This window comes from Rhinolophus hipposideros, assembly GCF_964194185.1.
Source record: "Rhinolophus hipposideros genome assembly, chromosome: 20".
NCBI classification, from domain to species: domain Eukaryota; kingdom Metazoa; phylum Chordata; class Mammalia; order Chiroptera; family Rhinolophidae; genus Rhinolophus; species Rhinolophus hipposideros.
Window position 1 is genome coordinate 49,344,079 of NC_138066.1, and position 14,564 is coordinate 49,358,642.

The following is a 14,564-nucleotide window of genomic DNA, read 5'->3' on the forward strand; positions in this document are numbered from 1 at the left end:
GTTGTATACTGTTATCTTTTATATTCCAAGATGAAATCTGTGCATGAAAAGAGGTCTGGCAGTTCCATTCGCTTCCTCTCTGGCTTTCCTGCCTCCTGGTATCTCCCTCCTCTCGTCCATTCTCAATATCACTCTCAGGTTAACTAGCCTGATATGCAGCTGTTATCCTGTTACTCCCTTGCCTATATACTTTCAATGGCTTCCTATTACCTTACACAAGACAGACACTTCATCCCTGAGTCTTTTCTTCCCTCTGCTCCTCCTAAGCCCCTATTTGTACCCTTACTGCAGCCATCATTCCTGCTTATGTGTTTACTCATGAAAAACCCTTCCACGTGTACCCTTTCCACTCCCATGTGCTGGAGTGAATCCCACTCAGCTGAATCTAACCTTTCCCACAGAGCCACCTCTGAGAACCAAGGCCCTCCTTCCTAGGAGTCTTACTGCATGAACAATTTTCTGTATAATTCATTTGATACTTATATACAGGAAATTATGTGGCTTAGTTGTATACTGTTATCTGTTCCAAGATGAAACCTGTCCCCCAGCCTTCAGAGGCAAAAGGCATATAAGGCTCTGGGGCCAAGCAGAACAGGGTTCAAAACCCAGCTCTTGGGATGGCTGGTTAGCTCAGTTGGTTATGGTGCTGATAACACCAAGGTTGCCGGTTCGATCCCCGCATGGGCCACTGTGAGCTGCGCCCTCCTTAAAAAGAAAAACCAACCCAGCTCTTCTCTTACTGTCTGTGTATGTTGGGACAGTTCCTCAATCTCTCTAAGCTTTAGTTTCCTCATCTATAAATGGACATGAGAATAGCACAGAGCTGTTTGAGCATTCAGTCAGATGAGGCATATGAAACCCTAACACAGCTCCTGGCACACTTTTGTAAATGCTAACTTTTTTTAAATTAAAAAAAAAATTGTCATGAAGTGGTTGGGTTCCAAAAGATCACTGTTTAAGTCAGAGTTCCAGGATTCAGAGCCCCGGATATGCATTTGAGACCCTGCCTTCATTGGGCAGGGCACTGAGGTTGATGTCCTGCTGGCTGGAGGCTGAGCCCAGATGTTTGGACCTCCTGAGACGTCATCTTTCCAGGCCCACTAGAACTCAAACTGCCAGAACACATCTCCACTATCACATGTGTGGTGGCTGCTGACTGGTCAGAGGAAAGGTCAGCCTGCCCCCCTTCCTTCTCCCCGAAGCACAGCCCACTTCACTGCACTAGAAGTGAATGCTCCCCCTGAATGGCCCTCTGGCCCCTGCACTCTGGATCCGTCTGGAGGGGGAGTGTGTGCTTGTGAGTTACCATTAACTTTTCACTTATATGTCATTTGCTAATTAGAGAGAGAGCTCATTGGCTTGGGGCCTGCTATCAGAGCTGATTATTCAGGAATTTTGCCAGCCAGTTGTTAAACTGTCAGCTTGAAATTGGCCTTGATGAAACTATTTACACCAAAGAAACCATCAAATGCTGCAAATCAGGGCTCTCCTCACTCCCTGGGGCCAGTATATCAGCATAGCCCGGGTCTTAGCTTTCTTTGACTCCCTCAGAAAGACCGGTGCTTCCCTTAGAGTAAGTGCTCACTAAGAAAGTGACTACTTCCGTAGCATCAAGAAGAATCATTGTTGAGCAATATCTCCGTCCAAACCCTTTTGAATGTATCATCCCATTTAATCACCAAAACAGCCTGTAGAGAGAAGTACTACAATTGTTCCCATTTCCCAGATCGGGGACCTGAAGTTCATTCAAAGAAGCGCAGGGAGCGGGAACTTGCTCGGACTTCATCTGAGTCCAAAGCCCCAGGTCTCACCCAGATTGCCTGTCCTATCAGCCGCCATGGGGGACAACACTCCTGGTGCCAGGCCTGCTGGTCCTCAAGCCAGGGAGTGGTTCTGTGGGCAGTGGCACCAGAGGTAAAGGGCAGTGCAGGGAACCTCTCTCCACCCCCACATTCATCTTGCCTCTCTCCGTGTTTACTCTGCCTTCCTTATCCTACCCACTTCCTTCTCTATCATCTCCTTATCTGAACTAGGACCATTTCTCAACAAGCGCTTTGATGCTCCACTCCTCTTGTCTGTGGAAGTCCGGTGGGGCCTTAGACTTCCCTCCGAGAGCTCTGGCAGATGAATAATAAACACTTGGGTGACCACTATGCTTCGTAACAGCCTTTGGGCTGGACAGCCACCCTGCCTCCTGGCACAATCCCTTCTGATGACTGGGCTCCATCCACGGTCAGATCCGGGGGCTGCTTGGGTCTGGAAGCTTCCCAGGGGCAGGAGCCGGGACTTGCTCTGCCTGCTCCGAGGACGCAGGGCATGCTGGGCACGGATGTTGCTGGTGACAGGCACGTGCTGGTGGTTTCCCAACTCTGTCGTGTACAAGCTGGGGCTCTCATTCTCAGTAAATACTTCCTCTCGACAGGGAGCACTACCCTTCAGTTTACTAACAGCACCCGAGCTTGGTCCCAAGAATGGTGATTTCTGAAACCTCAAGCAGTGTCTCGTCGGAAACTCCAGACCCCTCCAACATTTCTCTCAGTTCTGCTGAGCCCTAGTCGATTTAAATTCCCTCTCTGACTCTGGGACTTAGAGATCAGCGAGTGAAAATAGGTTCTTCCTCACTGGCCAGTGGAAGAGCAGTGTGGCAGCCGTTTAGACACTGCTAATATTCAGCGATACCCAGTTCTCCTCTACTTCTGGGGGTGTGGAGGGCCTGTCTTGCTGACCCCCCGGAAGTTAGGACAGACCACATGATTCTTCCGGACCATAAACCATGAATAGCAGTGTATGACTTCCTGGCTAAAGCATTTAACTGCCTGCTGGCATGTTGCAGATGGTGCAAAGGGCCAGATAGGAAACCTTTTAGGCTTTGTGGTCCATATTGCAACTACTCAGCTCCGCTGTGGCATGAAAGCAGTCATAGATAACATATAAACAAACAAGTGTAGCTGTGTCCCAATAAAGCTTTATTTACGAAAACAGGCAGCAGCCCGGGGGTTGTTATTTTGCCAACTCAGAGCTATAAGACCGTGGAAGCTCCCATGGTCTGGATCATTATGTAACTGCCCAGAGGGCAGTTTTTCTTGAGAGTCACCAGATTGCAGCAAACTTTGTATGGGTGAGAAATAAGATTTCAGGATTGCATGTTATCTCAACATAGCTTAGCCTGACCTGATTAATTAAAGGAGTCTCTGCACCAACTTGAGGGAGCAAAGGCTATTTTTTGTGGATAAACGAAACGATACTAACCCCCCTCCCCCCACCCCTGCTGCCCAGATCAGGTCGACTGCCACCCTTGCCGGTCCAAGCTTAGCGCATCCCCCACCCCTCTGGCTCCCCAAAGATGGCCTGAATGAGCCTCACTCTAAAATTGCTTTCAAGTTACCTCTGATTTGCTTTACACTGTTCCTTCTTCAAAAAATTCCCTTCCTCCTTCTTTCTATCTACCCACATCCTTCCCAGCTTCAGTTCCCTCCACCAAGGAGCTTCGCGGGACTATCTCCTTATGACCAACGACTACTAGTTGGGATCAGAGTAACTGTCTGAGATCATGGAAAAGGGAAAAAGAGAGCCAGACCTCGCTGTGAATGGTTCATGTTGGTATTGAAACACCCTCCCTACTCACCTGATCTGGCCCCCAATGACTTCTTTCTTTGCCCGAACATAAAGGAAATAGTGAAAGGAAGACATTTTGATGACATTCAGGGCATCAAGGGTAAATACGATGACAGCTCTGATGGCCATTCCAGAAAAAGAGTTCCAAAATTGCTTTGAAGGGTGGACTAGGCGCTGGCGTCAGTGCACAGCTTCCCAAAGGGAGGACTTCGAAGGATGGTAGTGATATTCAGCAATGAGGTATGCAGCACTTTTTCTAGGATGAGTTCGCAAACTTCCTTGTTGAGCTCGATGTATTTGGGTCATGTGAAGGTTTTCAAAGGTACCAGTGTTGGACTTCTTAAATTCTGTGTTGGTTACAGTGTTCATTATTCTTCAAACTGTGCATAGGATATACACAAGCTCTTGGTGTATCATATATTTAAAAAAAAAAAAGGTGAGTCAGGTGGGCAGGCTGCCTCAAACCTTGAAGTTAGCAGCTGCCACAGCAATGAGTCTTCTATGTTTTGGACACAAGGGTGGGGCTAAAGAGGCCCCGCTTCATGAGATCAATTACTGTCCCATGAGAGAAAGTAGCTGGGAACCTGAGTCCAAGCCAACGGTCAAGGACCTCTGAGAAGGAGGACCCTCCTTCTCTCTGCCCTGCCTTTTTCTCCCCCTCAGCAAGGACCCAAAATCTGGTGTCCCTTTGAAAGGATTGCCAGAGACTCGCCTACCATAAGACACACCTGGTGACTGGAGGTGGGGCCGCCTTATCACTGGGCTGGCAGGTATAGAACAGAGAGTACAAGCCACCAGTGCTGCTTTTGGAAAATGCCATTTATAATGCTGGGAGTGGTATGTATGGGATGGCCTTTGTCCCTTGTGAGACTGACATTGAGGAAAATGTAATCTGGTATAAACCAGCATGAACTCATTCCCTGGGGACCAGCGTCCCCCTCCCAGTTACTTCCCACAACAGAGACAAGCTTTCTATCTTTTTAGTACCACCCATGGAGAAGATATAAGGGGTAGATTCAGGGGATAGGCAGGGCTAGAAAGTATTAGGTTGGTGCCTTAGTCATTGCGGTTTTTGCAATTATTTTTAACCTTTTAAACTGCAATGGCTTTTGCACCAACCTAATAGAATGGGATATTTAAGGGCACAGCTCTAAGAGCAATCACACGTCCCTGGGTTCAGAGCTCAGCTCCAGCCTGAGCTAGCTGAGTGACTTTGGGCAAGTGACTCCACTTTCTGACCCTGCTTTTCTCATTTGTTAATTGGGGATGTGTACAATCCTCCCCCTCCCCAGGTAGTTGTATGAAGTAAGGCGATTCAAGTAAAGAATTTAGCAGACCTGAGTTCATTACATTCTCAATAGATATAAATCTCAATGATCACAGAGGAGGACTGAACTTTGTGGGGAGTAGAAGTACTCCTGAGCTACGTTCCCTTCCTCTTTAAGGAAAAAGATTAGGGAAAAAAATGAATGCTTTAAAAGTGGCAAGTCTACCTAACCCACCACGTAGAAATAGCATAAATTTGCAATGAAAAGTAGTAACAAACATAGGTTGCCTTAAGCAAACAAAGCTAGCAATAGCATTAGAATTCCTCAAGAGGAGAAGGGAGCCATCCCACATATCAACCAGTACAAGACTCCACCACCTGGGTTCACCTTCAGGGAGTGCGTGGGTCCAGCCTAACCCAGCTGCCCAGTCCAGCGGGCCCTGGTGCTGCGTATCTTCACTTTTTCTTTTTATCTTGGCGCTTGCCTCCTTTCCTACTCTCCCTTTCATTCTCTCAATATCTTTCTGTTTCTCCTAACCATCTTGTCCCTTAGTCTTGGCATCTTGAAGCTACAGTAGGGAAACTAGAAATAAGAATTCAAGGGAGAGAAGGAGGAAGGGAGGAAAGGAAGGAAAGGAGGGGTGAAAGGAAATGAGCTCTTGGAACAACCAAACCTCATCTAATCCATCTAATCCCATTGCTATCATAATAAATCAGGCAGGGGCTGTGTGACCTTGCATAGGTTCCTCGCCCTCTCTGAGCCTTAGGCCGATGGGGAGTTCCAAGTCAGAGAAGCTGTGCAGAAATCTACAAAGTTTCCCAGGGATCCTACACGTGGTGGGTCTTCAATATCTGGGAGCCCTCGAGTTCCCCTTCAGCTTTGTTGAATCCATTTGGGTTAGGGGAGTAAGAGGTGGAAAGGATGGAAAAGGGAACGGGAGTTGAATGCACTACAGAGATGGAGGTTGGGATTATCTGTTCATCCCAGTGTCCTCAATAGCTCTTGTTTGGAAAGGGCCCCCTTGTGAGCCCCATTGAGGTGACAACTACAGCATTAAGGAAGGTAGTATGGTGTAGTGATTAACCACAAGGTTCTGGAACCAGACTGGGCCAATGCCTGACTCCATCACCTACCTATTACTGTGATTCCATCACATATTACTCGAGTACGTTCCTCCCCTCCTCTGTGCCTTAACTGCCTCTCTTGTGAGATGAGACTCTGTTGTGAGCATTGAAATGAGTGGCTCGACATTAAACTCTCAGAAAGCTGCCTGGCTCACAGGAAATGTTTGGTGAATGGCAACTGTTTGTTATGGTCCATGTTGCCTGTCTCAGCATTAACTCAGTGACTTATATTCACAACATCCTTGTCAGGGCCCTGAGGAAACACAGGCTAAGACTGTTTCTTAGTTCAGTTGCTGCATGATGGTGGGTTCTGTAGCCTAGACCACTGACTTTGTTCCTTCTGAGGCTACTACTGTGTTTTATTTGTTATTAATGGGCATGTCATTATTGCTCTGTTTTACATGCTGCACATTGTCCTCTCAGATTAAAATAATAATACCTTTACTTAATAATACCTTGCAATTGGGGAGTTGCTTTTATCCCAACAGCTCAAAGCCCTCTACAAACATGACCTCATTCATTCTCCCTGCACTCCCAGGGAGGGGACACTCCTACCTTAACCAGCCTGAGAAGGGGAAGCCCTACCCTCATTCAGCCCAACTAGATTCCCAGAAACCAAAGTATTGATTAAGCATTACTGCCTCATGACCACAAATCACAGACAGAGCTCTACTGATTTCCAGTCACTCAGCCTGGAGTGATCTTATAGCCACAGAAGATAACCAGAACCCAAGTCCCTCTGGCTTGCGGGCCTTGTCCTCTACGCCTCTCCCAGGGGCCCAGAGCTGTGCGCTGCAAATAGTAAACATTAAGTAAAGCTTCAGGATAGACTGCCTTGATATCCAGGAGGCAATAGGTTTGGCATCTTGGCCATTTTCAGGACCCTCATCTTCCGTGAGAACTTCTTACTTAAGACCTAAGGGCTCCTGCGGCCTGAAATGCCTGTGCCCAGGTAGATCTTACTACTCCTGGTTCTGGCATGTTTGACACCTGCATGTACTTGTGAAAACTGGAGCCCCACAGTGACAGTACTTCCTTGTTCTGGGACTGCTTGTGGCCCGAGCTCCATGGCAATGTAAGCTGCTGGCTGCTCACTTGTGTTTTCACCTTGCAATTACTGGAAGGGAAGGGCTGCGGCTGTACTTGACTCTCTAGCCACACTCCCGGTCTCAGCCCATGCACACTTTGGGGTAGCCCGTGCAATTACAGCAAGAAAAACAGTCTCAGCAGGCAAAAAGCTGACTCCTACCCCTTCCACAAACAAGCAAACAAACAAACACTAACTAAATGGGATAAACTCATTATAGTGCCCGAGGTTGATTTTCATCAGTACATAAAGACTGGGTGTAATTTTTTCCCTATTTGTATTCTATTTTTTATATCGTCAAGTTTTTTTAGAGGGAGAGTTAAATCCACTTTAGGCAAACTCAAAAAAATAGAACCATGGCTTGCTTTCTTCTTAGCCTCCTGTTCTGCAGACCCTTAACTAGTTAAAATATACTCTAATTGGTATTTCAGATCCAAAATTTACTAAGTTTTTCAGAAACAGACATTCTGACAGTGAATCCCTAACAAAGTTTACCTTCCTAACCTCTCTGCCCCTTCCTCAGTCTGCTTAAACTCCTAATCCTTTCTCCACCCCCACAATTCCCAAACACAGCCCTGAAGGTCAAATCCTAACCCAGAAGGCAAAACTCAGAGCATATGAATTATGTTCTTAAATGGCTAGGGTTGAGGGCCGGTACCTGCATAACACTCATTATTATTATTTTTTTAAACATGGTAGAGATTAAAAATTCGGTTCGATCAATCAATTTTAGAAAAAAAATCTGGGTTTAGGATATTAATGATCGAAAAATGATCATTTCCCCCCCTTATATTCAGTGTATGTTAACATTGGTTTACATCTTCAAGAGAGCAAAGTTTTTGGTCTAAAAACGTAGGTAAAGACTGCTTGGCCCTTGAGGCGGGTAGTGACTAGAAAAAAGTATGAAAGGGGGACGTTATATTTCAATAAAAGGCTAAAAAACGCAGAGCTGCTTGAAAGATTTAAAAAAATAAACAATCTTGAGACTTGAGCAGCTGCAAAGGCTCTGTCTGTTTTCTATTTTGATCATTCTGTTTCTCGAGATGACCACATCTTTCAGAGGAAATGAGTCAAAGCCACTCTGTCTTGCTTTTCCAGCTGAGCATGTTCAGTTTCAATGAAGTAATGAATGAACTTGGCCGCACCACCCCCAAGCCTACAACACCAAACAGAACGGCCTCGGCCAATCAGGAGGCACTCAAGGTTTTCAAGTTGAGTTCAAACAGGCCCACGGGAGACCAATCGGAGCACGCGGCTCCGCCCCAAACGCTCAGCCGTGGCCAACCACGAGCCTGGACGAGCCAAAACACAGTGGCCGGCCAATGCCCGGGGGCCCCACGGCGCCGACCTCCGCCAATGGGCGCGGCCGGGCAAAAAGAGAAACAGTGCCGGCCCGCAGGCCGCAGGATTCGAACCGAACCTCCGCACCGACCGAGGAGCCTACCGAGTGGCGCGGGCCAATCAGCGGCGGCGACTCGCGGCCCCCGAACGTTGGGACACGGCCCCGCCCCGCGCTGTTGTTTGTGTGTCGGTGGCCGCGGGCGCCGGACCACAACACTAGTCGGGCGGGCGGCGGGGCGGCGCGGGTCCGGAGGCCGCGGGCGGCGGCGAGCGCGATCCGAGGGCGGCAGGCCTCCCGCGGCCGCCGAGCCCGATAGCGCGCCGCGCGATCGGAGCCATGTCGGTGAACATGGACGAGCTGCGGCACCAGGTCATGATCAACCAGTTCGTTCTGGCCGCGGGCTGCGCGGCCGACCAGGCGAAGCAGCTGCTGCAGGCGGCCCACTGGCAGTTCGAGGTGCGTGCGGCAGGGAGCGAGCGCGCCTGGCCGTCCCGGGTCCCCGGCGTCGGGGCGGGGGCGCGGGCCGGGCAGCCCAACCGCGCGCCGCGGTGGCTGCGGGAGCTCTATTTATATCGCCCGTAAGGAGACCCGCGGCCGCGAGGTCTCGCGCGGGCGCGGCGCCCGGGGGCTGGGGGCGGCGCAGAGGGCCCTGCCGCCCGGTACCCACGCGCGCGGCCGGCCGGTGGAGGGGTCGGGTCCAGCGGCCTGAGCCCTGGCCGCGGGGTGGGGCCCGCCGGCCGGTGGGCTTCCTCCGTCGGCCCCGTTAACCGCCGCCCTGTCGCTGTATTTGTCCGCAGACCGCCCTGAGCACGTTTTTCCAAGAAACCAACATTCCCAACAGCCACCATCACCACCAGATGGTAAGTGCGGCCGGCACCGGCAGGCGGGGGGGGGCGGGCCTTGTCGGGGGCCGCAGCGGCCCGGCGCCGAGGGCGCGGGCTGGGGGCCGCTGTCAGCCGCGGGCGGTGACAGCCATGTTGCCGGGGAGCGCCGCGCCGCGATGTAAACAAAGAGCCAAAATGTCTTCCAGGAAAGAGCGGCTCCCGGGCTGGCTGGCTCGCCCAACTTTGTGGTCCGGCCCCCTGGGCTGCTGTCTCTCGCCCTAGAGCCTCGTACCCGGGGCCGTCCAGGGGCAAGGGGGTAGGAGGGAGGCGAGGGTGGCCAGAGGAGTCGCCGGGTGGCAGGGAATGGGGAGGGGGCTCGGGTGAGAACTAGCCGCCTTGGGGAACTGGGAGCCCTAGTGAAGGAAGGGGATGGGAGCTGGGGTGTCAGTGTTTACGGGGAGCCCCCTCTTGCTGTTTGGACTGGCAGGCCCCCATCCAAACGACCAAGCTCTACAGGGCACTGGAAAGGGATAAGTCCACCCTGGCTCAGAGGTAGGCTTGACCAGAGAGGTATGTTTTCTCTTTCCTGTTTATGGGAAAAGGACATACCTACGCTGAGCATGGAGGACGTACTGATTTTGACAAGAAAATGCCAAGAATTTGCATTCAGTATGTGAAGAGACCTAAGTGCAGGAAACAGGAGTGGCTCCGGTCTAGATTTGCTTTCTCCGCTGGGCCCCAGGCCTGAGCCTTTGCCCTCCTGGCCATGGGGTAGCCTGCTTTCCAAGAGCACAGGACATCCCTTTCACTTGGGAGGCTTGAAGGCCTTGCCCACCCCACCCCCCCCTAGTTACCTATTAGCCCTGCTGGGGGAGGAGAGACTGGGCTCCACCGTAGGGATTGTAAAACATTGTTCCCCCTGGAGATCTGTTGTGGCTTCTGGAGTGCATTTTTGGCATTTTTGACACTTGATGTCCTTGCCCATGGCTCCCTTTTCAGCGCTGCAAATGGCTCCTCTACTGTGTCTTCTCCTTGGCACTCTGTTTTCATCTCGTTGTAAAGGACAAATAGAGAGGGGTCTGTCTTGACCTTTTAACCAACTTTTTTTTGGAATGGCTCATGCTGTATATAAATCCCAGAATAAGAACGCGTTAGGGTATGATGGGAGAATTGTGTTGGTTCAGGGCTGTGGCCGCGGAGGCTGGGCTCTTCATAAACCCAAGTGGGATTGGATTGTCTCCAAGAGACTCTCCCCTACACCTGACCATGCGAAAGCTCTGGCCCCCATCTTGCACGTGAACCTGGGAGCAAGCACGCTGTCTCCATCTCTCTAAAGAGCCTTGAGGTTTGTTCCACCAAACCTTGAGGTTTTGGCCATTCGAAAAGGCTACTAGCACAGCCATTCTGTGGTGCTGTGACAGGGAGGCTTGCCAGGAAGAGCTGGGACTGATTGTCCCTTTAAGTGGCATTGCTCCTTCTATGTAAATCCCAAGGGATTGTAATCTTCTTGAAGCTTCCTTCCCTCAAGGCAGGTGGTGGGTTTTGTAACAGATCTTAGAATCAGCTATCCATCAGTGTAACAAGTATGGAGTACCTAATCGGCACAGTGGAAAACACCCTGCCTGCAAGAAATCAGTCGTTTGTTTGTTTGTTTTAGAGACAATAAATCAAAAGTTCAAAACATCAGAGCCCAGTCATGGCACAGTAGCAATTCCAGAAGTGACCCAGGGTGTGAGTAATTGATACATGGTTGTCCTGTAGATTACTGTACATTCACACGAATGGAGGCATCTTCTCAGTTAAGGGGGTTCCTGGATTGGATTGGGAGAGGTCAGGAAAGGGAGAAAGGTGCTAGAGACTGGAAGCCATAGGATATTATCAGGGTGCACTGGACATGGCTGTGCTTGAGCTAGAAAGCTCCAGCCATAGTGTTAGAAGCACAGAGCTGGAGGGGCCTTAAGAGTATCTGGTCCAAACCCCCGATTTTACAGAAATAGAAGGTCCAGAGAGGTTAAGGAACTTGTCCAAGGCCACACAGGCAGGCAGGCCCAGGCCTGTTCCTGATCCAGGCTGTTCTCTGGAGCAGAGCGGCTGTTTCAGGAGACAGTCTATGCTGGCTTGGTGAACTGGGGAAGTTGGTCACGGTGCTGTGATGCAATTGACTTCTGCCCCCACCCCCCATTCATTGTTTCCTGCTGCCGAGAAGTCAGGCCTGGGGTTGGGAGTGGGGGCGGGGAATAGTGACAGGAGGAGGGAAACAGTCTGGGTGAGGCCAGGCCTACCGGGTCCTGTGGCTGTCCCCAAAGAGACAATGGTCAGAGCTTCCCAGCTGCTGAGACGGGCAGGTCCAGTTAACGGGGTGGGGTGTTCCCCTTCCCCACTTCTGCCTGGAGTTTAACTGCAGAGCTGTGAAAGCTCCCTCTGCCAGGTGAAGAGCCCTAGAATCTTGCCCCCCCCCATGCCTGGGGGAGGGGCCGGTGTTGCTAAAATTAGGAGAAATTCAAAGAAGGACTCCATGGCTTCCTGGGAAAGGGAGAAGCTGCCTGCCAGCCTGAGCGAGGTCAGACAGGCTTTGTGTAGGCCTGTTCCCTGCTGCCTCTTGGGCGGGCCCCTGGTGAGGTTTTCATGGATGGCACCCCTCACCTCCCCACCATACTGCAGGGTTGGGGTGGGGCTGCTTCCCTGATGTTCCCAGGGAGAGTCCAGCCTCTGCCCTTTCTGCCTGGAGTCCCCGCTCAGAAATGGCAGGAGATAGTGAGGAGTTTGGGGAGTCCCCCTCCCAGGGTAGTGGCAGAAGACAACAGATGGGATGTTTTGTAGCTGCTCCAGAAAGAGGGCTGAGAGGGGCTGCCTGGCAGACACTCTGCCAGCCTCTGGCTAAGAACAGCATGTGGGGAGATGCTGAGGACGTAGGAAACTGAAACACCTGGCTTTTGTCCTCACGGAGCTGAGGCATGAAGTTGTACTGGATTGTGTAGAGGTGAAGAGCGCAGGCCTGCAGACCTGGGAGCCTGGAATTCCATCAGCTTGTGCCCTAGCATCACTGTGACAAGCTAGGGAGGCAGAAACTCCTAGCCAAGCTGGCTATGTGTGAATGTGGACGAAGCCCAAACACTGAGAAAGTGGCTTCTCAAGGTTGGCACAGGAGACAGACCCGGGATCTGGCCGCCCTCCTTGACCAATAACCTGGGAACACCGGAGGGAGCCAGCTGGTTTCTTACCCAGGGCGAGGCGTTGGGCAGTGGTGTCCTGGGCTGCTCCCTGTCCTCGCTTTAATCTGACACTCCAGCTTCTGGTTGGAATTAACCATTTACTTCTGACACTCTTCAGGGTGTCTTTCCTAAGCAGCAGGAAACACTGGTTTTGATAAAATTGTCGAGTTTTGTTCTTACTGGCTCAGGGCGAGAAGGGTGCTTTTGTCCTGTTGAAGCTTCTTTGGACTGGGAAAGCCTGGGCGAGCCCCCCTGGAAGGCTCCCTGGGACCACGGAGCGTGGCTCGGAATCGGGGGGCTCAGGCAGGCAGCCCTCTGGACACCTGTGTTCTCTCTCAGCAGATGTGCACCCCCAGCAACACACCAGCCACGCCGCCCAACTTCCCCGATGCCCTGGCCATGTTCTCCAAGCTTCGCGCCTCCGAGGGCCTACAGACCAGCAACAGCCCCATGACGGCCGTAGCCTGCTCCCCTCCTGCAAACTTCAGCCCTTTCTGGGCCTCATCGCCGCCCAGCCACCAGGCTGCCTGGATTCCACCCTCCTCCCCAACGGCCCACAGCTTCCACCACCTCCACCACCCACAGCCCACGTGGCCCCCCGGACCACAGCAGGGGGGCACCCAGCAGAAAGCCATGGCTGCAGTGGATGGCCAGAGATGAGACTGGATGCTGCTGGGCGCTAGGCTGGAGCTGGGGGCAGTCCGGGGTCGTGGGGACACAGGAGGGCTGGGGTGGGGGGCTGGAGCGGGCGGGGGTTTCCTGAAGATCGCACTGGAAGATTTTATAAAAGAATTTTTGGGGGTGGGGGGGTACAGTAAACTTCCTGAGCCACTTGGGTCCTTCAGGAGTTTCTCTTCAGGCAAGTTTTTTCTCTTTTTAATATATAACTATAATATATATGAATATATAAATATAACTAATGTATGTGAGAATGGGGCTGGCTGGCCTGGGTATTGGGGTCAGAGGGAAAGGACCTGCGGGCAGCACCCATCCTGCGCCCCGTCCCCATCCGAGGGCAGGTGCTTCAAAGCCAGGTGGCAAGATCTTACAGGCACCAGATGTCTGCTAGCCACCTCCTTCCAAAGGCCATGCCTTCTGGAATGGGGAGGAAAGGACTCCCCCCCAGCTCCACTCTAAGTAGGGGCTGCTGGATGGGCTCCCAAAGGTGTGGGGGCCTCTCTGCCATTACGAGGCATCCCCACCCCCAGTTGGTGGCTGGGGTCAAAGGCCCAGGCTTTGCGTGTCTCAATGGCTTCCCTGTCCCCCGTAGGGTCCTGGCCAAGCGGGTAGCAGAGGGGGAGAGCTTGCCTTTGGATTTAGTTCCCAAATCAATCATCTCACCAGGGTAAAATTTTAATTTAAGAACTTAAAAAGAGACTTTTCTAACTTCCCTGGCTTGCGGTGCCTTTATTTGCCTTGGTAAGAAAAGCTCTTTCCTTGGGAGAAGGATGGTGGGGGCTGGGTTCAGGGGACAGGCCCTGTGGCCAGGCAGCTGGGCTGAATGTTCTGACAAGGGGTAGGCAGACCAGGGGCCTGATAGGACAGCTGGATCCAGTCGGCTGTGCGAACGGAGAGCAAGCACTGACTGGTTCCTGGGACCCTCTCCTCACTTCCCACAGCGCTCGGCTCTAAAGCCACTGTCTTTGTCTACGTAGGTGGGGGCACAGGCAGGGCTGTCCTGTCCACCTGGTGGCCTGCTGGCAGCCCCACCCTCTGCCAGGTGCCCCAGGCCTCTTCCAGATGGGCCCCCCTCTGCTATTCCTGCCCTCAGCCCCCTTCAGGGTAGCGTGTGCTTGTTGTATGGCAGTGATTCAAAGGTCAGCCAAGTCTGTCGGAGCCCCCAGAGACAGTGGGCCCTAAAGGGACTCTGTTCCCACTTTCCTCGCAGCCTCCAGGCATCAGATTGAGGCAAGAGGCAGTTCCTGGCCCAGCGGGACCTTTAGCTTCTCCAGTGCAGGTGTCCCGGTGGGCGAGGGGCCTTACCTGACCGAGTCGCCTGGCCCCAGGGTTGGGACTCCTCCATGAACGCCTCGCCCCACAGTACCCTTCACTGCGTGTGTATGTGCTCGTGCATGGGTTCTCATCTCCCTGG

At 52.1% G+C, this 14,564-nt stretch overlaps 1 protein-coding gene across 2 annotated transcripts; it reads left to right on the forward strand.

Annotated features, from left to right (window-relative positions):
* The first annotated feature begins 8,493 nt into the window (after positions 1–8,493).
* UBALD2 (UBA like domain containing 2) lies at positions 8,494–13,180 on the forward strand. Of its 2 annotated transcripts, none has more exons than XM_081027220.1 (3): positions 8,494–8,892; positions 9,234–9,296; positions 12,812–13,180. In XM_081027220.1, exons 1-3 carry the CDS (start codon positions 8,773–8,775, stop codon positions 13,130–13,132), a joined length of 504 nt encoding a protein of 167 aa, XP_080883346.1. In that variant the 5' UTR covers positions 8,494–8,772; the 3' UTR covers positions 13,133–13,180. The 2 variants fall into 2 exon arrangements, with proteins under 2 accessions (XP_080883346.1, XP_080883347.1); XM_081027221.1 differs by having other exon boundaries at positions 8,495–8,892; positions 12,815–13,180.
* The last annotated feature ends 1,384 nt before the right edge of the window (positions 13,181–14,564 follow it).